Genomic DNA, 23,108 nt, shown 5'->3' on the forward strand with positions numbered 1-23,108 from the left:
GAAGATTCAAACAAACAATACTAAATGAATATTAAAGAATAGTTTAACAATATATAAACAATGGAAGTTATGGTGTGTTTATTATTCGGTTTCATTGGAATAGTATTATTAATGGCTGCAAGTAAACTAATAATTACATAGTTTGTATTGCTTCTTTTCTCTAATTCATCCTGTAAAATGTAAACTGAATGTATGCAGCAGTATGATAAGATTACTTACCGGTTCATCTGTTGACCTTAATCCCTTACTTTTATCTGTCAGTAAATAATAGATTACAAACTTAAACATCACTTTACCTAGTCGAGTTTGCCAACTGGGTAAATTTATACACTGTTACACAAAAGTTGTAGTTTAAGGACATTAACATTGCACACTGTTTGTAAGCTGTATTACGAAAATACTACATACATCCAAGCACTATGAGCACTGATGAATGGTGGCTAGAAGTGGAATCGAGGATGCACGTTTCGTCCTATTTGGGACTCGTCTACTGGATGTATCTGCATCCAACAGTTAATGTCCATTCCAGAACTTGGATACACTACCGTTCACTTCAAACTCCTTCATGTTGTCCATTTAGCTACTGAGTCCAGATACACACTGACTTGTGCCATGAGGAGAAGTTTAATTGATTTTTGTATTGCTTGTTTGAATCTCCGCATTGATGTTTCCACTATTAGTCATCATCTATCTCTGCTTATAGTGGTCATGACTTAGGCTTATTTGGAGACAGTTCGTACAGGATACAAATGTGCCAAAAGACACTGATCAAATAATCAATATTACTGAGCTATATATGTAAGTTTAAAAATCACCCGAATACGCATACCATTTCCTTTTTGAAAAAATTAACTTACCTGCAACGACATGTGCCTCACCGCCTGAATGAAAATAATATAATCTTTTCGGAAGAGCATAAACTAAGTGGCCAGCCACTGAAAGACTCAATCCTAAAAATCCTAATAATATAGCCAATACAAGTATAAAGAATGCACCATCTTGCCAGCCTAAAATGATATTCAAGTGAAAAACAAAGTGCAAATATTCAATGAAGTTTACGACAATTAACTGAATAAAATACGTGAATGTATGCACAATATAAAATGCTATTCAGAATACAGACAAAAAACCTGCTGGAGAATCCTCAGTGATCAGAACAAACAAGCAAGAACTCCAAACTGACAAAGTATAAGTTCAATATATGAAGTTTAATCTACTGAGAAACAATAATTAAACAGTCAAATTATAATTAGGTTTCATACTGATTGACACTCATCAATACGATGTATGAAGAGTTTTAGCGGGATTTCCTACTATTCATAAAAATAGAACCAGTCCCATCAAACGTCTCAGTCAGTAATATTACAATTAAGCTTTTCGAGTCAAGACTAAACTTCTGTAGGACTAAGACAATAGTAATAACTAATTACTTGACAGTATAACACGAATGTTATCTTTCAGTGTGAATATTCCTGCCATATTCAAGTGTATGTTACAGAAACGTCTTCTTCAGATAGGATAATGCACTAGATTAATTATTTTAATTTCAGTCAGACTTCAACGTGCTGTAAAATCTGCAATTTTTTAAGGATGTCTGATAATAATGGTAATGTTAAGTATTAGATTCAGTTATTTCAAGTAGATAGGCTATTTAGTATTTGTCATATGATCGAATTTAAGACTTTATCCATATTATTTAGGTACAGTAAAGATGCTCTAGAAACAAAGCTTAGCCAGGCTTAATTTATTTGATCCAAAGAGTCTTTTAAGTGTTTATCGTATGTGCTGGCAAACCCTGAGGCTGAATGTAAGGTATTAGATAAAAACACTGATTAGTTTCTGAGACTGTAAGCCTGAAATGAATAAGATGGTTGGGACATAAATTACAAATGTCTGTCGACAGCTTTTACAGTCATGTACTGTTGATTAACATAAGAAGAGGTTGGATAATAATTAGACATGGGAAGATCAAGACGGGAAGTCTACCCATAAATTCTTTTACTAATTATACGACTGATACAGATAGGATCAAAATTCTTCGTTGAGGATGCCTCAGCGGTTGCAATTAATGGTTGAAGTCGTCTCCTATAGCAGAAATCACTGTTTTAATAGTCTTCAAATTAGAATCCATAAGTGCTTGTCTGAACAATGAAGATTTTAGTGAAAGATAGAGTTAAATTTTTTGGGGTTGCTTGGAGATCTTTCTGATATGTATTGCTAAATAAAATACTTCATTTAACAGCTTTGTTTAGTCGTTAACCTAACTTAATTTAGTAGTTTAATAGCGTGCTTACAGTATTCATTTATTTAATCCCTATTAGTATGCGTTAACGCTTGATCAAATAAGCTCAGTCACAGTGTGTTTGATTGCATTTTCATGTTAGCATGTTTGGATCTTCAAAGAGGTTATTTTCCCATCAATTTTAAGAGTAAGCCTTGTTGGAAAATGATAAAAACAATAAACAAAGGTTAAACCTGGCAAACGTGTCAAACCATCTGAACATAAATATAGTCATAATGAATAAGGTTTGGATTTGAATCAGATTTTTCACAACAGAATTTTTCTCTTTTAAATGAAAAAAACTCCATTAACTGTTCATTGTTACACTAAATGAAATCAAGTTTCTATTTACAACCCTCATGTTTATTTCATTAGTCACCGAAAAAACTAATCCAGTTTTCTTCAATCTGAATGTGATTGCTAACGAATACTTTTTAGATTCAACAATCAGTTCATTGATAAGTTAAATAATTGTTAAAGAAAATAATAAGGGTAGTTTAAGTATATTGAAAGTGTAAAATAAAATATCCCTAGTGTCATTAAATAATCAATACAAATCAATTAAATCTGGAAATGAAGATTACTAAATACTAACACAGTAAATTAAAAGCATCACCTTTTTTTATTGAGTAGCAACTATAGAGAGTCAGACAAGGCTGTCTACTCTCCTCCTTCCTCTTTCTTCTGGTGATTAACTGGATTATAAAGACTTCGACATCTGACAGAAAGCACGGAATACAATGGACATCTCAGAATCAATTAGATGAGTTGGATTTCGCAGATGACTTAGCCCTATTTCATACACATGAGCAAATACAGACGAAGACAACAAATGTAGCAGTAGTCTCTGCATCAATAGACCTCAACATACACAAAAGAAAAGACAAGGTTCTCAAATACAACACGGAGAACACAAACCCAATCACACTTGATGGAGAAACTCTGGGAGAGGTGGAGACATTCACGTATCTGGGAAGCATAATTGATAAACAAGGAGGATCGGATGCAGATGTAAAGACGAGGATTGGCAAAGCAAGGGCAGCATTTCTACAATTAAAGAACATATGTAACTCGAAACAAATGTCAACTAGTTTCAAGGTGAGAATCTTTAATACGAATGTCAAGACAGTCCTACTGTACGGAGCTGAAATGTGGAGAACTACTACATCCATCGTCAAGAATGTACAAGTGTTTATAAACAGTTGTCTATGCAAAATACTCAATATTCACTGGCCGGATACTATCAGCAACAGCGTTTTAATGGAGAGGACAAACCAGCTTTCAGCTGAAGATGAAATTAGGAAAAGACGTTGGAAGTGGATAGGGCATACGTTAAGGAAATCAACAAACTGTATCACGAGGCAATCCATAACTTGGAATCCTGAAGGGAAGCGGAAAAGAGGAAGGCCGAAAAACACATCAGGCCGGGAGATTGAAGCATATATGAAAAGGATGAATAACAACTGGAAAGAACTGGAACGCATTGCCCAGGACAGAGTTGAATGGAGAATACTGGTGGGTGGCCTATACTCATCAACGAGGGGTTACAGGTATAGGTAAGTAAGTAAGTAACAACTCTAGAACAGATTTAGTTGATAAGTGTAAGATAAAGTGAAATTCTCAATTATAATACAACAGTTTACCAATTTTCAGGTGTTATAAATCATTAATAAAAAACTATTCTTAAAATGAGCTATTTTCTACACCAAATCATTATAACACAATATATAAAGTATTCAGTAGTATTAATGACAGTAGTATTGTTAGTAATAACAATGAAAAATGCAAAAGTAATTATAGAATAATAATTACCGGAACTATATTATATATTTCAAAAAAATAAACCTATTCATAAGTAGTTTAATTACAATAATGTATAATAAGAATCTATTTTCAATCTATTAACTCAAGAGTAGTCATGTAGATCTCTTAACTAATTGAAAATCATTATTCAGTCGAGTAAATTAGATATAATCAGAAGGAGTTTTGTGGAGATCTCATTACTTTCATAGTTGAAAGCATGAGTCAATTGAAGCTCGACCGCTATGAAAAACCTGGAAACACTGGACGGCCGTTTTGTCCTATTGTGGGACTTCTTAGCAGTGTGCATCCACGATCTCGCCTCGCGAGCGGGATTCGAACCCAGGACCTACCAGTCTTGCGCCAGAGCACTTAACCGTTAGTTATATTCATTGATTGTGGCATCATAAAATATGATATTTCTGTCCATGTCTTATGTTATTTTAGAATTAATATCATGTGTCACTTAGTAAATTTTACATAAAGTTTGACAGTTACTCAATCAAAATAAAGTATATAAATATCAGTGTATTTGAGAGATGATTATTGTTCAGTTTTCAATGTCAATTAGATCCTCATCTGTTGTGTTTGTCTTCTCCTTCGGGTCAGTTATTTTCAAATTATAATATAGATCAAGATTTGTAGGCCAGATGGATGCTTTTTGGCATAGTTTTGTTCTCTGAGTTGGATGATTTGGTCCTGAAGATTCCATTGTTCTCCAGAGAGAAGCTCATGTTGATTGTGCTGTTCAGATGAACAATGGAAACTCTAAGATAAAATTATCCATCTCAAAGAACTAAACTTCACCTAAATAATATGGATATTTATAAGCAACACTATTTTAAGTTGATACTTTGTATAGTGAAGCATTAATTTTCTCTGAGGAAGCAATAACTATAAATTATATGATAATAGATTCTTTATTTGCTCCTAAAAACATCATTCTGGCAAAAAAACATTCCATAGTTTGAGGAGTGGTTGGCAGTGGAATTCACAACAGTCTTTTTATTTTATTTATGATTCGTCAGCTAAACTTATCTACAATCTAGTGCCAGTGTTCACATTGAAATTCAAATCCAGTATCTATCACTTGAAAAGTAATAGTATTGTTTGCATAAATAGAATAAGATGTACATGCTGGATTTTATGCGTGAACATTTTCTTGAAACATATTCAATTTCTAATATCATAGCATTCAGTCATCGGCATTGTGCAAAAACAGAGATTAACCAACTGTAGTTGTGAATATTAGCAACAAGGTAGTATAAACCTACACAAATAACTAATATGAAATACAACAATTACCAGGTTAACTTCAAAATGATATCATTATTATTGATGAAGTGATTTTACTAAGATTCTGTCAATAGTTTTGTTATTTAATATTGAAAGAGGAATTGTTCGGTCAAATTCTGAGGGAATTATATCCGTCATTTGAAAAGTTTTGTTAATCTATTAAAAATTATTTTATATTTCATTTGTACTTCAACTAAATCTTGATAAGAATAGTAGCTTCCACTTATTCTGTGAAGTTAAGCAATTTCGTTAAAAGAAATTAACTTCAAAATTTTATGGCTTTCTGAATGTTTACCATAATTTTTATCATTAAGAATGATTTCATAATTGTATTATTTTAAAACTTTTCTAAGGGAACTTCTGACCATTGAGTAGTGTAATGTTCTTCACACGTATCTACCAGAAATTAAAATTTTTTATCACTGAGATTGAATATTTATTGAGTCATTTATTGAAACGTTTTAGATTGAAATGAGTTATGTTAAATGATTATTTGGTGGTTGTTATATCCCGAAAAGAATTATGAATAGTAACTTTAAGGGCTATTCATGGACCAATATGATATTTATATTTCCTATTGTATAATTGTTAAGTAACTAAACTATTCATATTCATGTCCCCCTTATTATAAGCTTTATTTTGACTTATGAACTACTGTTATGAGGTTTGCCGTTCTTGAGTTATCCTCATTCTAGTAATTACTGCCTCCCACATTCACAGGCACATTTGGCTAAATCTTGTACAAATGTTATTTTCTTATTTTATGGTACGATGCGGTCTGTTTGATTGGTATATAAAGTTAGTATGTTTGAAATATAATGATTTATACTGCAGAGGCTGAGATTGGTGTTCTGAACTTTACTGGCTGGGCTAGGCAGCAAGCAGGACCGATAAGTACTCTAGACTGCTTGTACGGGTTTCGTATGTCATCGGTTCGTTTGACAAAATCACTGTTCTCTAATTGGCGGCATCGTCACGTCATGTATAATAAACAGGGCATGCAGGCCACACGTTATAATAGTGGTCTATAGTTCTAGGTAGTTAGATAGCGCTGTTAAAAAGCTGTGAATGTGAGTTTCATGTTGGTCAGCTCCATCCATTGAGTATATGTGAAATGTAGTGCTCCTCATGGGATTTGAACCCGTTTTATTTATCATCATAATTAGGGACATTTTTCTTATGTTAGTGTTAATGATAAAATTTTCTTGGTGTAAACATGTATCACCTTTGATTTGAGGAAAGAGATTTATTATATTGAATTTGGTGATTTGGAAATAAAGTCTAACTTCTAGGAAAGCATTCAATAGTTCCTTTTATGACGTGTCAACAAACAACATTCCTGACAGCTGCTTCCAATCACCTACTTATAAAGTAGGGGATTCTTCATTGTCCTATTTAGACAAAATTATGATAAATCCGATTCCTATGCAATTCAATGCTTATTTTGTTGGTTTTTCACTGATATACATCCATGTATATTCAATACGACTATAACTGTTTACCACTAATTAAGATATTCAGTAAATTTTCACATGGTTCACTGAAGTGGGTTCTGCTGACAGAGACTACAACTAAAATAATAATTTCGATCAATTAAATGACGGAATAATTTCAGCTAGACAACCACTGAAAAACAGGATACATTGAACAACTATTTCGTTTTTGTATGGAACTCATCAGGAGAAGGGATCCGTGACCTCATCACTAGGAATCGTATCTGTGATCTTCGGTTTCGCACGCAAACGCTTAATCTACAGACTGAATATTTGAACATCTAAAATGAATTTGTATAATTAACTAAACTGAACCTTTGGCACGTTGCTTCAATCCTCTAACCAGTTGTCAACAATCGTGCAAAGCATACACTACTCATATGAATACTCCAATAAACATGATTTCAATGACTAATTTCTAGTAAGAAATGATGACTAACTTACCTTCATGTTTAGTGATAAAAGGAAGCATGATTTCGCATGTTTGATTGAAATAATTACAACGTTTCCAAAACCCACTATGTGTAATATTGTTTGCTGAGAAAAATAAACAATAAGAAATCATATAATAAATGATTTGAACAATACATGATTAACAAGGTTCGCAAGACTAAACCAATTCATTCTATTTCATAGCCCCTTATAACAGTTGAAAACAGCTATTGTGGTGTGGTCTACTTATATCCACATGAGTAGTATATGGTGATGGTCAGATATAGAATGTATTTTGGCAGAAGACCGATAAGAAAAGAACTGAAATAAAGCGTAATTGGTAGGAAAATGCATGAACAATGAAATTAGAGAAGACGAACTGATATTTACAGAAGGAACAGTGAAGAGTGAGACAATTGGTTGTTATTTTGCAAATTAACTGTTCATGGTATGGTTATCAGAATTTACTGATATAGTCTGTAATTTGCACTAGAATACATTCGATTGTCCCCACTCGTGTTTTGTTCACTACATTATTATCATAATCATTATTTAATGGTGTTGTAAATTTTTGTGTATATTGTACACTGTTATTTGACTATAATCACTACTGAATATTACCTCAGTAATGGACTTCAGTGATGCTTTAGATAAAAAGAGTTCCAATTCCTAACTTGTTTTCCTTAGTGTAATTATTCTTTTTCAGCATATATGTGAACAAAATATTTAAATTTCTCTGAAGATAGTTTGAATTTCATCATAGACTGACTTCATCTAGAAAATTTTAGATAATTTATTCTGCTTTAGGATCCTTAATATTGACCCTACATAACTCCTAAAAGTGTCGAAATTAAAGTCTTGAAGTCTCACTATGAACATATAACCTTTACATCTATTGGTCTCCTTATTCCTAACTTTGATCAACTGTGACAGAATTCAATGATTTCATTAATTTCATTGATTTTCTTCAGCTGTTTGAAATTGAGAACCTAGTTTGTATGTTCAAACGAAGACTATTTTCCATCATCAATTATCCTGCTGAACTTAGTTCAGATAATTTAGTGATGAACACCTAAATCATTCAGTACTATACTGTAGTAGCTGTTTTAAACCGAGTTAATTAAAATTTCATTCTTTTAACCTATGATTATGATTGTATTAGGTGAATTTGTGATGTGAACAATATGAAACAAGCATAAATCACTAATTCATTATTAGGAATATACTTGACTAGCTATAAAAATATGTTTCTAATATGTATATCGTTTGTTGTTTCATAGTTCACTATGTTTATTTGAAACAATCATTATTAGCTATTACTTACAAAGTATGTTTATAATAGACTTCTTTGATGACAGAAAGTGTTAAATCTTCACTGTTTTTAGTATATATGACGCAAAGTTGTTTTTTGTTTAAAGGTTATTTTCATTATTGATTGATTTTATATTGGATACCACACTAAAGTAAGGAGCATTAAACACTTAGTGCATCCTTAATGCAACACTTTTCGCTAGTGCACGCTCATGCTAAAGGTCAAACCTTGAACCATCAGGTACCTTGATGAACACTTAACCACTGAACTATTGAGCTGAAACCCCAAAGTCTACATGTACAACTTCAATCTATTTATAATACAGCGTGATGACACATTGGTGAAAACTATTTCACTTCCAACAGATCTGAAATCCACAGGTCATAACTCTTTCTAGTACTTCAAGTAGTCATTTCTCAGTAAGCCATATGACTATAAATTTGTTCGGAGGAGTTTTTGGAGATTCATTTTATATTGTTTACGGAGGAAAATATTATTCAATAAGTTATTTGAATAAACACCAATAGAAACATAAACAGAAAAGAACCTATCCATTTGTAAAATTAAACAAATCATACAGATTGAATTTCTACTTATCGGACAAGATGCATAAATCTACCATGTAGTTATTCAAGTTTCCCATGGTGGTCTAACTTTAATCAATTCATGAATCCAACTATTAAATTATTACAATCTCCATAAAAACCCCCTTTCTGATATAAATTATCGAATAGTCAAACAATTAATTGGTTGATTTTTATCAATCATCAGTCAACTAGTCCGTCAATCAGTCAGTCAGGCGATAAAACAAGCAGTTGTTTAATCTCATCATATAGTGGAATAAAATAAATGAACATAAATGAAATGAATAAATAAACGAATCGGGAGCTTTACAAAGAAAAATAAATTAACGTATACCTTGGAGAAAAGGTAACAAAGACCACTGTGATCTTGAATAATGATGCGATCATCCTATATATATTCCGTACATATATAGTGAAACTATAAAATTGTATCTGTTATGAATTGTGTATTATTTGATTATTTCGAATGTAGACTCCGCCTGCAGCTCTTTTAGAGTTACTGCAGGTCCCAAGCCCGGGTAAAGGAGGAAGGTTGGGCATGGGGTTAGCGACCCCATCCTGTAGAAAAACTAACTCGCTAACAGAACGCTAACCAGAAAAAAATAATTCAGACCATTTAAACTCTGCCCTGGGAGTTGAAGGAACAAGCAGATATGAAAAAGATGAATAACAACTGGAAAGAACTGGAAAAGATTGCCCAGGACAGAGTTGGGTGGAGAAGGCTGGTGAGCGGCCTATGCTCCTCCACAAGGGGTAACAGGCGTAAATAAGTAAGTAAGTAAGACACGATTGAGTGACTTTTTCGGTACGAAAAAATGATTATAAAAGAACCAGATAGATTAGATGACTAACACTCAATCACACTTCAAAACCGACTAGTCAAATCAATGTTGAAGTGTTAGTAACTAAGTGAGGAGTTTACTAAAAGTTCTATGAATGGATTTCTATACCAATTATACATTACTTACAAGGTTGAAAGATTGATTATAAACCGTATGAAAACATTGTACCCAGATTAGCCTTTATTATCGCTTATTAATACATGTCATATCAATTTAACCATGATGCTTATTGGTCAATAAAGGACCAAAAGAGTTTGAGATTAGCTTTAACATTTGAGGTTACAAAAATTGGATGGAAAATATTTAAGCACCAATAAAAGTTCAGTTTCTTGATGGATTGCCATCACCAGTGGAATCCGGGACCCACTTATCACCTTATATGAGGTGAGTCAGCTGCATGTACCTCTATCTCAGTGTTGATATTGACACCAAGACTTCAGCACAGTTCCTTTCACTTCAAACACTAATGTGTTATCCACTCAGCTACTTATTTGACGATTAGACAAAATGCTCAACTTTGGTTTTACTTCTAATAACAGTCAATCTGCTATATAAATGTATAATTATTATTCAATATCTGTTAATTACAATGACAGATCATAGGATTTATAGTGTGCTCTACCATTAGTTGTAGTCTAATGGTTAATCGCACAAACTTCCTACTCCAGTCATAAATTCTGTTTAAAAACATGATATATATGTATATGTATCTTATTAGTTCCATTTATGGGATTTTCATGTATTATTGGGGTATTGTTATTGCGATGATAAATAAATATATAGATGAGTTATATTTGTTCCAACTGGATGGTTTGATCAAATATAACTCTGTCTACATGAAAAGATGTACATTCCTTACTAACAAGATAAATAACCTTTGAAATGACATGCATTAATTGGTTCAAAGATATTGTATCCATCATCTTACAAAATATATACTAGAATGAAAAACTTAACCAGTACTCTTTGAATCATCAAAAGTTTCCCAGTTGATAATAGTTCTTGACAATGATCAACTTTAACTGTAGGCATCATTTTAGTATGAGGAATAGCTAATTTACTATCGTTATGGTTGATGCATTTTAGTAGATTGAGTATAATTGAACGCTTTAATTATGTTAACATTGAATGCGTAAGTATTTAGAGTTTTCTTGTAATAACTATACACAATAATACTGAATAACTGAAAATATATAATCTGAGATTAATAATCATGATTATAAGCATTCAACAGTTTTGTAGCTACCTGTACTAAGTAGCTCAGTAAATAGTGTGTTGACCATCTGGAACGAAAGGTACTGGGTTTGAACCTTAGCGTGAACATTAATATTGAAATGAAAATACACCTAAGTGCCAAATCTTAAACGAAACTTAACATGCTTCCTGATTTCGACTACTAACAACGATCCATCTATTTGAAAAACGTGATTGGTCAGATTTTAATGACACTAAGTAATTTTATAAGCTAGGACAATGGTGACTAGCAGTGAAATTCAAGACGCGTGCCCCGTCCTATTTGGGACTAATCAGCTGGATGTGCCTTCATCCTAGAGTTGATGTTCACTCCAGGACTTGAACCCAGTATCATTCGCTTCAAACGTCATCACGTTATTCATTCAGCAATATTGAGGCAATCTGCACAGGACGCATATATGCCGATAAAAGACTGACCAATTGCAGTCCTAGGCATCAGTGGGATGATTCAAGCAACCAATACAAAAATGAAATAATTTCATTTTAGACGGGTTCAATCGTAAAAGGGGTTTTTGTGTGTATATTGCTGAAGAGTCTACAACTATTAGGAAATGGATGTATGGCTTTTGTAGATTACTGAAGTTCTTTAGTAATAAAAAGTAAACTTATAACAGCTATGTCTGTTCTAAGAGACGATTTAACTATGAGATAAAATTTTTCAAAGCTACTTTTCCACGATTATATATATTGACTGATTAGATGTTTATCAAGTATTTTGATTTTATTCTCTCCGTATTACCCTAGTTCCAAGATCTTATGTGAAACATAAACTGCTGATATAGCATTTTCCACTAATAAACTAGAACCGATTATTTGTATACTCAGTATTCCATTTTACTCTTCAATAATATTGTTGCTCCGTGTTAATACTGTTACTCGATTGGTCTTCTGAGTTGTCTGGTGTTATATATATATATATATATATATATATATGGATGTTTGAGATATAATGACGATCTTGGATTGTTGCCCATTAGTCTTGTGTTTTTCCTCTTCGTTTGGAGGTAGCTAGTAATGAGCCTACGGTCAAGTATAGTGTATCAGTCTTCCTCATCCTTGATTCGCATTGAATACTTAAGGTTGTCTACGCGTTGAAGGGCATACTAGTAACAAGGTTTGTTCTCACCATTAGTATTCGTAATATGTAAGTATGTATAAATGTCCCTGAGTTCAGCTCCATGTTGAGCACTACTTGGAAGTTTTACATTGAAACAAAAATATAATCAGTACTTCTTGGCTATCTTTGGTTGTCTAGTAGAAATTAATTAATGATATCAACTTTCTTTAAGTATGCAGAATAATGTAACACTTGAATATGTACTGAACATGTTTTCCAAACAAGTGTTCTTTAATAAATTCACGTATTTATAAACAATATGATTAATATTATACTATCACTTACCATATCCCTGATATAACCATGTGCTGGCACATACAGAACAAACTAAACAAACAGAAGCCACTCCAGCTAAACAAACTGCAGTGATTCTTGCACCTGAAAATATACTATGGTCCCAGTATTCAGCAAATTCTTGTATTTCACTTTCACCTAAATGTACAGATACTTTTAAAATTCCACTTGATGGTACAGTTGTAGTATGTCGTGTTGTAATTTGTGGTGATTGTTCAATATTAATATCATTTGATAGTGTTACTGATTTTTTAATTCCATTAGGTTCATAACTTTGTGATTCACTAATTCGAACTTCTTTATATGATGTAAAAGATTTTCTATCATATGGTATGATATCATCTGTTGATGCACTAGGTGAAATTGTTTTCTTTAATGGTGATTGATTAATCTTTTTTTGACTACTATGATTACTTATACCATCTGTAATATCAGTAGTAACATGTGATGCAGACTTTTGTTTATGTGTTGAAAGCCCATGATCATCTTTGATTTGCACAGGATAAATCTGTAATACATTGAATATATACATGAAATAAATTTGAGTTGTGATTGAAAAAAGATTGTAGAATAAAAAATATTCAGTCATGGACCATTTGGTCATTAAGAACTAACACAATGTCATGCTTTTTTAATGAGACTATAAGTCTTACCGATTTCATATACTAGTCCAATTATTATATCTAAAGTCTGTCATCAGAAAAACTCTGAAGCTAAGTTTTATGTTCGAAATTCTTACAGGTATGATTTCTCCATTACAGTAATTTAATAAACTAAGTTAAAAAGATCATTTATGGTCTGAATGGCCCGATGATGGGTGAAACAAGCTCGATTTCTACAGGAAAGCTTACTTCACTGACTAATAAATGCCAACTACAAAAGAAAGCGTTAGTCCAAAATTTCCTTTTGATTACATTTAGCTATCTCATATTATTATATTAGGAATTATTGAATAACACAATAAGAGCAATGGTAATACATACAATTCTTGTAAAAACTCAGGTAATTAGAATTAAAATGTGACCAATATTCAAAAGGTGAATTTGAACATAGAAGTGATAAGTTTCACCTCGGTGGACTCATCAGTTCGCCACACCATACCTTTGATTTTTGCACAAAATGATGATAGATTTTATATCAGTGTAGTCGTGATGCGACAGTTGTAGCAGCAGTGGTAGTGATAATAGTAGTATTATTGATTTAATCAACAAGAATCCCAATAATCGGTCTTATACTTCTTAATTTAGACAAAAATATATTAATAATTTTTACAAGTAACTGCTTTAGAAATCCGCTTTATGCTATTATAATGAGGAAATACGACCGAAGGAATATCAAGATAAACGTGATAATGTTATACTTCAGTATCCACTATGTTTACACAAAAAGTCTGTAAGATCTGATTTCCTTTTCATTCTTTCAAAGGTGACTTTTATACAACTGTTGTTCTTGGTAATGAACTTGATTATATAAACACAAGTAACCAGTACACCTGCCACATCTGAAATAGGCAAAATCAACAGGACATTAACATCAATTTTAAGAGGGAATACTCCCGGAAATCTTGATGATGACAGCACTATCCATGGGTATGAGAGGTGAGATGGTGAAGGCTGATTGAAGTACAACGGATAAAAAGAGTATCAAAACAGAATGAACAAGTGGCAAACGTTTCAGAAATATGAATGAAGTCCTTCATGAAAGTTTTGAATCATAAGGAGATTGAATTATCTGTGATGAATTTAAAAACAATTTTAATCGTCTTTCACTACATTTCTTATCAAAAAATAACCCTTTCCATCAAGTTACTTTTGACTGTTTAAAACCTAGCAAATATTTCTCGAGATTATACAAATAGTCACATAAGTTTATTCATCACGTTGAGTGTAAATTGTATGACTAAGTTGTAAATTTTCAGTATATGATCCAGTTAGAAACACTTCAACACATAAGAGTAGTTCTTTCTAATGAAATAATCTGATGACGAACTAGATATTTATTGACTAGTTAATGAACTAAATTGTTCGTCTATATCAGATTAACGAAGTTACTGAAGAGTTGTTTGGAAAGTCGAAAGTATAATTTACACAACTTAAACGTCATTACACAAAAGATTAAATCGAAGACTTACAGGTCTTATTCACAACATAATATCATTGAACTTTTAAAACTCCAGTCAGTTTTCCGTATTAGTAAATGGACTTATGCCTACGAACCATTCATTTATTCAACTGTTTCTGACTAGTCAATCGAGTAACTGTAAACTGTTATTAAATTGTCGCTATCAAACTATTCATATATAAATAGACCCAGCATTATAAATAATAGACAAGTTTAAAAAGAATATGAACCAAGTTTTTTTCTGCCCTCTAACCGGAATGAATTACTTACTTTTTGTTTCTTTTCAAATATATCATCGTTATCCTCAGGAAATTTACTCATCAATGGATGACCTTTTGTTTCAGATTCAAAATCACCTTTTTCTTCAATTGGAGAGAAAAAATTATAAGTTTGTATGTAACCTGGATGAATTAATGGTCTTGTTTTACTACTTGACAATGATGGATAGTCAAATGATGAAGAATAATATGGAATATGATATTTAAAGTGCTGTTGACGTGTAAATTTGGATTCTAAACTTTCTTCAGGATGTTTTAATTGTTCATGTGATGAATGATGATACTGTTGTAACGTAGATGGTATATGCAATGGAGTTGGCATGTACGATGGTTTATCTAAACTTAAAGCTTTTCTCAATGAATCGCCTCTGTGTGGAGTTAAATATCTTTCTGTTTTATGTGTTTGACTCCATGGACGTTTGATAACTTCATCTTCATAGGCGATTCGATGTTGTTTATATGGGGAAAGTTGTTCATGGTAAGGACGTTTTCTACCTGTCGAATATTTAGCGTAATTGTGTACATCGATTGGATAAACTTGACTAAAATGTTCAATTGTTTTATGGTCTTCTCCTGTAATATTTGTGGAAGTTGATGTAGGTAGAATAAAAAAGAAAATAAGGTAATTAATTGTGTACTGTGTGGAATATGCTTAATGATATTCGATAATTATCTATACACAATTTGTAACTATTTGTAATGTAACATTCTATTAGTTGTGGAGATGTACAAATCCGTGAAAACGGTTCGCCTACCAAGTACTTTTTACAGAATGAATGAATTGTAACTAGCAGTGGAATTCAAGAAACACGTCTTGTCCAACTTTGGACTCGTTAGCCAGATTTACGTACATCTCAGTGTTGATGTTCACACTGGGACCCGAAATTGGTACTATTCTTTTTCAACAAAACCTAAGCTAATAGGTCGATATAAACACTCAATTGTGAAACGGGTATTATGTTTATACCATATACATATCCTCTATCACAACGATGTGAATACTCGTTACTTCGTTATTTGCTTTGAGAAAAATTCGATTTATTGCCTTTTTTCAGCTTGTATGACTTCCACAAGCGTTATTCATTATTTTTATCGTTGACAAACATAATGCCTTAATTCTAAGAAGTTTTTTTAATGTCAATCCAAGTCAATCTTGTTAAGTCTTTATTAATAAATCTTCCTAGAAGATTTGTATTTTGAATTACCGTGCCTAGAAAATGAGTTTACTATTGTATCTGGAATTAAATTATATCATCTGGATAAACAGTATATAGCGTATATAGCCTCTGCCAGGGAATTCCTACTCGCTGCCATCTTGTGGCACTACTGTCGTTTACGAAATTGACAGGACGAAAAGTGAATGTTCGGCGCTTTAACCGGGTTGGTGGACACGGAAAGTTCACGTAGTAGGGTTGGAAAACCCTGATTCCAAACCAAAGGTGCACGTAGGCCCCAGTATCCTGAGGGAACAAATGGCATATAAACCAATCGTTGATCATCGACTACCATAGGACTGCATCTCCTCACGATGCCCTACTGCCTTATGGATCAGACCTTTATGTTGAAGGCTTTGAGGGTGGCCGCCTAAGAAAACCACCTGCTTTGGGCACCCGGGCAGTATCACAGCCCTCACACAAATCAAATGAGATTTGTGAGGCGTATATAGATCTGATGCTTCCTTGTACCAATATTTATGTGTTTAAATAAAATAAAATAAGATAAACAGTATCAAATAGATAAAATGGTTTATTGTTCAGCTTAAAGAGGGAATGTACTAAACGGGATTATTCTGATATATTTATAACACATTCAACGTCTTGTGCCTTTTGTTGTTGTTGAAGATTTACCAAAAACGATCATGGAAATATTTGATCGTGATTGTCGAATAGTTTTGTAGTTACTATTTTGTTTGTAAAATGCACGAATATGGTGATACTGAATATGCAATTTTGTAATAATAACATATTTCCTGTTGACAAATTAGATTTGTTCATTGTTTTTAATCTGGATCATAATGATATGCTTACATCAAAATATTTCCTGTTTAAATAAACTTTATGTTGTCTGAAACTATGTTCCAACTAGTAAATTAGCTGTGAAATAGTTTTAAACATTTTTAACAAGAATATATGGCTGTCAAAGCTTAGCCAATTGTCTTGTAGTGAACGAGAACACAATCGGAGACAACCAAATGTATTTTAATGAAAGATTATACAATATCTTGATAAAATCTGAAAAAACCATATAGTAAATACTTCATTTGCAAAATATCCATCAATTGTCTCAGACTTTGTTGTTCCTTCGTTTCCATACCAATCATTGTTTCTGTTCTTGTTTTCTTCTCTTCGATTCTCTTAACTATCTACTGTTAGTATATAAGAACTTTCTTCTAAATTAAAGCGAATAGTTTCACAGTATTTGAGCGCCGAGTTGATGTAAGATATTAAACAGGAAGAATATATTTGTAAAATCTCAGCGAACGAATGAACGTTTCGCCTGACAATCTGGTCCAAGTTTTTTCAAGGAAATATAATCAAACATTAAAATTATCGAATATGAATATCATATGAATATGAATAAGATATTCAAATTCAGGCAAAACGTTGGATTCACTTCAAATTCATTCGCTGAGATCTTACAAATATATTCTTCCTATTTAATGTCTACCGTTAAGTATTCCACTTTTAATTGGTGATACATACTCGTTATATCTGTCGACATCAGCAGCACACTCCACAGTACGATACATGAGAAAATGACTAAAATGCGAGAATATGAACCGTTATATTCCGACTTAGTGATCTAAACTTATTGCGTTAAACGTTTCACATATAATTTTATTTAGGATCTTAGGCAAACATTACTGAGGAGTATCGAAATAGAATGAAACATCTGTTTAGTGTCCTATAGTTGTTAATAGTTGTCTCAAGTCCAATAAAATGTCTTATTTAAATAAAGTGAGTTGTTCTAAAATACATTTTAATGATACATTATTTTTCACAATATGAACCAAAGTTATGGTTGTTGATTCCACAGTTAAACGAACAACTTAGAAACCATTAGATTGATATTAACAAGTATTTATGTCAGAAGGGGTTTCGTGGATATTATAGTAATTTCAAAGGTTGAAATCATAAGTCAGTTGAAGCTAGACCACCATGGAAAACCTGGAAGCACTGAATGGTCGTTTCTTTCCATTGTGTGACTCCTCAGCAATGCGCATTCCCGATCCTGCCTCACGAGATTCGAACTCAGAACCCAGTGGTCTAGAGGTTAAGCGCTCGCGCGCGAGACTGATAGATCCTGAGTTCGAATTTCGCGAGGCAGGATAGTGCTGAAGAGTCCCACAGTAGGACGAAACGGTCGTTCAGTGCTTCCAGGTTTTCCATGGTGATCTAGCTTCAATTAACTCATGATCTCAACTATTGTAATATTTATGTCTTCAAACAACAGAAATGTTTGTCTAACATTCGAAGTGATCTATTCAAATCTAAACATTTCATTTTCAAATTGAATATCTCTCCATATTCAACTAAGTCTATTTATCATTCAAGACGTTAGTAGAGATACGACTACTGTATTGTATATCAATTCAGTTATTGAATAAAACCGTCTTTTTTTACAAAAAACAAATAAATGACACCCTTAGAAACCAAATACATTTCCAATTTAAAAAAAGGAACTCATCTAAAACTTAGTAACTACCCAATTTCTGGTACTTCAGATTTTCTACTTAGATATAATAATAATAAAAGAAAAACTGAATACCCTATTTGATGGATAATTACCTTCTTATATAATTTAATTAGTCAATTAAAAAAATAATTATTTATATTCTTCATTATTACTTATAATGCTCATTCCATTTTGAATGTCCGAAATCTAGTTGAAATGAAAACATTCTAACAACCTTGAAAAGGACATATTTTAAAAAAAATACATTCATTCAAATAAAGTCAAGTTGAATAGAAATTACTAATACATCAATGAATTTAGTTTGCTTATTATAATAATATCATGGAGATAAAATACAATGGTGGAGAAGATTTGTAGCCCAGGTGGGTGATTTTGATGGAGTTTCGTTCTCTGAGCTGGATGGTTTAGTCGTACATGATTTTTTTTTATTTGAGAAGATAGGATAAATCATAGATGTATAGAAGGAAACAATGATTGACTGATCATTCAATGGTTTAGGGTTTCGTAATTACTAAATCATCAGTTATTACTGTTATTGATCCTCAGATAGGAAGGAAACGATCGTCTAATTTTTTTCCTGATTTTCATGAGTTCTACGAATGATGTGAGTTCAGTGTGAAAACATATCTTCAACTTAAACTACCCGTATAAACTATTTATCTTTGTAATGATACGTAATGACAGTGTTAATTGTTTCCTTCCATACACTGACTGAACAATTTTTTGCAAAATTAAATAAAATCACATTATTTTTATAACGAAATTACAAACTTGTCTAAATTGGACAACCATTAAAAACCTGGAAACACTGAACAGATGTTTTGTCCTATGATGGGATTCTTCAGTAGTGTACATCCACGACTGTCCAAACCCTATTAAATCAAACTTGAGATTCTAGTAATTATCTGGATACCCATGTAATTGCTACTTTAGATTTATTTATTCGACAAGCTTATGAATGTATACACAGTAATATAATTCATGTTAAATAATAGAGAATTGATTAGCTTGATAACAAACGAGTCAACAACAATAAAAGAAATTGCCAAACTACTAGTTGTGTTTCTAATCATTATAAAGAAAATATACAATATCATCTAGACAGATTCGTTGATATTGTAGAGAAATAGATAGAAATTCCCTAATTATGAATAGTTTCAATGAAAATTTTAAGCCAATCAATTAATATCTACATTGTAAGGAACTTAAAAGAAATGGAAACAGTCTTTTGCTTTTTAATCCGTTGATATTGAATATTTGTATAGTTACTAGTAAAATCTGAAGTGGATGGATAATGGTTAGTTAAATATATGAAGATAATGATCGATGAACTGCAAAACATGATTTTAATATAAAGATAGTTTTCTTCATGAACCTTAGTTATTTGAGAAAACACTGAAAACCGTGAAGTATAGAAATATTAACCCCTTCCTGTTTAGCGACTCCTCAGTCGTCAGTTATTGAAATTTGGTCCGTTGGATCTCACAGCCAATACATTTCGGTTATTTGTGATCAATCAATGGATATCATCTTCGGTTGAACTTCATCAGTCACAGTGTATCAACAGAATTTCATGAATCCACTTTATTGTTCTATATTTTCGAATCGCTTATCATGTTAAATGATGCATTTTTGGAACAGATGAGAGAACGAAGAAACAATCTGATCTGAATGCTATCAACTTTGTTCTGTCCATTGGTAATTAAACATTTATGAAATATGATTACAGGTCTTATGACTAGAAAAATAAGGTTAAGATATATCTAATAATTTGTAGAGTATCCATTTTTCAATATTCAATTTGTGTGTGATATCAAGGGTTTTCTTGAATTGCTTTCATTCATTTTGTTTTGTGTATAACAGCATGATATCCACTGGAAATTTCATTTGAAGTTCTAAGTTTTACTTTATTTGCTTTTACATCCAGTAAGTTGGGATGAACTACAGCGCTTTGTTTACAGAAGATAAATGTGAAAATGCTTTGGATGACCTAAACGGAATCTTTACTGAAAACTGTACTCTCATATACATCACTCGCCTCTTAAATAAACGGTAAAGTGCTCCGAAATCCTATATATTACACTTTGTGAAACACTGAAAAAATAATGGTTATATTCACCCCTCTACATTATTGACTAGAAAGCAAACCATTATTATCCGGTATTATTATTTGGAAAAAGGAAAAAATTTCCTGGATATTAATTTTGATCTTTACCATGACTCAAAAAAAAGCTTTATGTCTTCAACTTAACTGGTGAACAGATGGAAAAAGAGACATCTTATCTGTTTGTAAATATACTTGATTGTTGTCAATTACAATTACGACAAAGTCTAAATGAACCATTTTGAAAAAAAAACTTACTTTCATTTTCATCATACTGCATTTCAGCTGAACCAGCAAAAACCGGTGAAACTTTTACTTCAGGTATTTCAGCTGAAGTCCATCTTCTACGAGTTGAATATGTGGGTTTAAGATGAAAAGAATCTTGTGATTCTTGTAATAATCTTTGCGATTCATCTATTATGCCTGTATCTAATCCAAAATTATATTTATCATTAAATCGACCTAACCGTCTTAATCTACAAAAAGTTTGAAAATCCATATGAGGTTCTTTAAGTTTTTGCTCCATTAATAAACCATTATAATAGGCTTCTTTCTCATCAGTCGGTGGGGGTGTAGTATACAGTTGTGTTTTTACCTGTGTTTTTGATCTAGTTGGCTTCCAATCAGTGTTAATATTCTCCGCACTATCACCTAATGTACGTGATCTTCTGTAAAATGTCTTCAATTTTTGCTGTTCATTTCGTTTTCGTTGTTGTTGGTTTATCCAAAAATGATCCTTTGTATAATACCGTTGATCTTTTCTATATATTGGACCCCAATGTACTGAGCGACTGTGCATATCTGATAACATTTTCTCTCGCGTACCATCATCCAAACCTGAGGCATATCTTGAGAGGTTATCATCAGTTTCAGTGAAAATTGGCAAATTTATTGTTTCATGTCGATCAAAATAAGTCACTGGTACATTACCTTCATCACTTCTGTATATGTTTGTTGTTGGTAAGTTTGAGTGATTGTACGGTATATTATGAGCATAATACGCCTGGTCAAAGCTCCTTGTTATCATATGAGGATCCTTTATAGCATGACTTGGTGGAATATCACTTTTTGGCCTGTATGGCGAACCAGATTCACTGGTACTGATGGTTGTTTCTAGCTGGTAATCTGGTTGGTAAACCGGTCGCTGCAATTTTTCAAGCTTCTGCCTATGCTGTGATGGTTTTACAAAATCTCTACCTAAGAAGGATTCCTGTGGAATTCCGGGAGCTATAGTGGTAGTGTATATTTTTAGAGGGAACTGTTGTAATAAATATCTTTCGGTATCCCCATCATCACTTGTCAAGTGTTTTTTTACAACAAGAGGGCGAGTAGTTTGCCTTTCATCTAAACTTTTATGAACAGTAATAATCGTTCTTGGATTATGTACATACTGTGAAGACATTTTTCGGTAGAATGGGGTTTGTCCGGTTTCTAAAGATACCCAGTCTAGGCTACTACCTAAACCTGATGTATCTGCACTTCCACGTTTGATAGATGGATCAAATTGTTTAGACGCCTTTCTAATACGTCGCATATTTGCACTAGCAGAAGATATATGAGATGGAATGTGAGGTATTGAAAATACTGATTTACGTTTTGTCACATAACTTCTTCCTCTTTCAATATTTGTAGCATCACCTAAGTCTGCACTTAAAGTAACATTCTGTAAAGGATCATAGAACCTTTTGACACCTCTTGACAACCTACCATAATCATAGTTTTCAGCACTTTCAGTATCTAAACTTATACGACAATATGAATGTGAAATAAATGGTGAACATGCTGTTGAATATGGTTGATTATCATATGTAAAATCTACTGAAACACCTGAATCTTGAGTTTTAGCTAATGATCCAGATTCTTTAATTAATGAACTTTCATATTGAGTTGTTACTTCTTTTTCAACATCATCTGGACATTTAACAGCTGCACGTGCTGCTAATGACCATAATTTACGCCTTCTTTCACTAGGCATTCGATGAAATGATTTTATATCATGTTCACCTTCCATTGTTATAATTATTATTACTTGTATTATTAATAATATTGATACTATCGTTATTCTTTATATTCCATTATCAAATACATAATGATTGAATGAATGTTACTGTTTATAGAAAATATTTTTAAGCATTATGTTATAGATGAATATAAGATTGATATATGTATTTGATCATTTATTATAGAGTTTCGTCTTAATGTTA

General features: G+C 32.3%; 1 protein-coding gene across 1 annotated transcript in view; it reads right to left on the reverse strand.

Annotated features, from left to right (window-relative positions):
* The window catches only part of Smp_162050 (hypothetical protein), a gene marked incomplete at its 5' end in the record, with an annotated part of 61,565 nt that extends 38,686 nt beyond the window's left edge, over positions 1-22,879 (reverse strand). The window contains 5 exons of the mRNA XM_018793184.1: positions 858-1,007; positions 7,315-7,407; positions 12,697-13,213; positions 15,097-15,677; positions 21,163-22,879. Coding sequence (XP_018647722.1) covers positions 858-1,007; positions 7,315-7,407; positions 12,697-13,213; positions 15,097-15,677; positions 21,163-22,879 — 3,058 coding nt within the window. The remainder of the gene's footprint in view (positions 1-857; positions 1,008-7,314; positions 7,408-12,696; positions 13,214-15,096; positions 15,678-21,162) is intronic.
* Positions 22,880-23,108: the final 229 nt, after the last annotated feature.

The sequence above is a fragment of the Schistosoma mansoni genome, chromosome 1, assembly GCF_000237925.1.
Source record: "Schistosoma mansoni strain Puerto Rico chromosome 1, complete genome".
Lineage (NCBI taxonomy): Eukaryota > Metazoa > Platyhelminthes > Trematoda > Strigeidida > Schistosomatidae > Schistosoma > Schistosoma mansoni.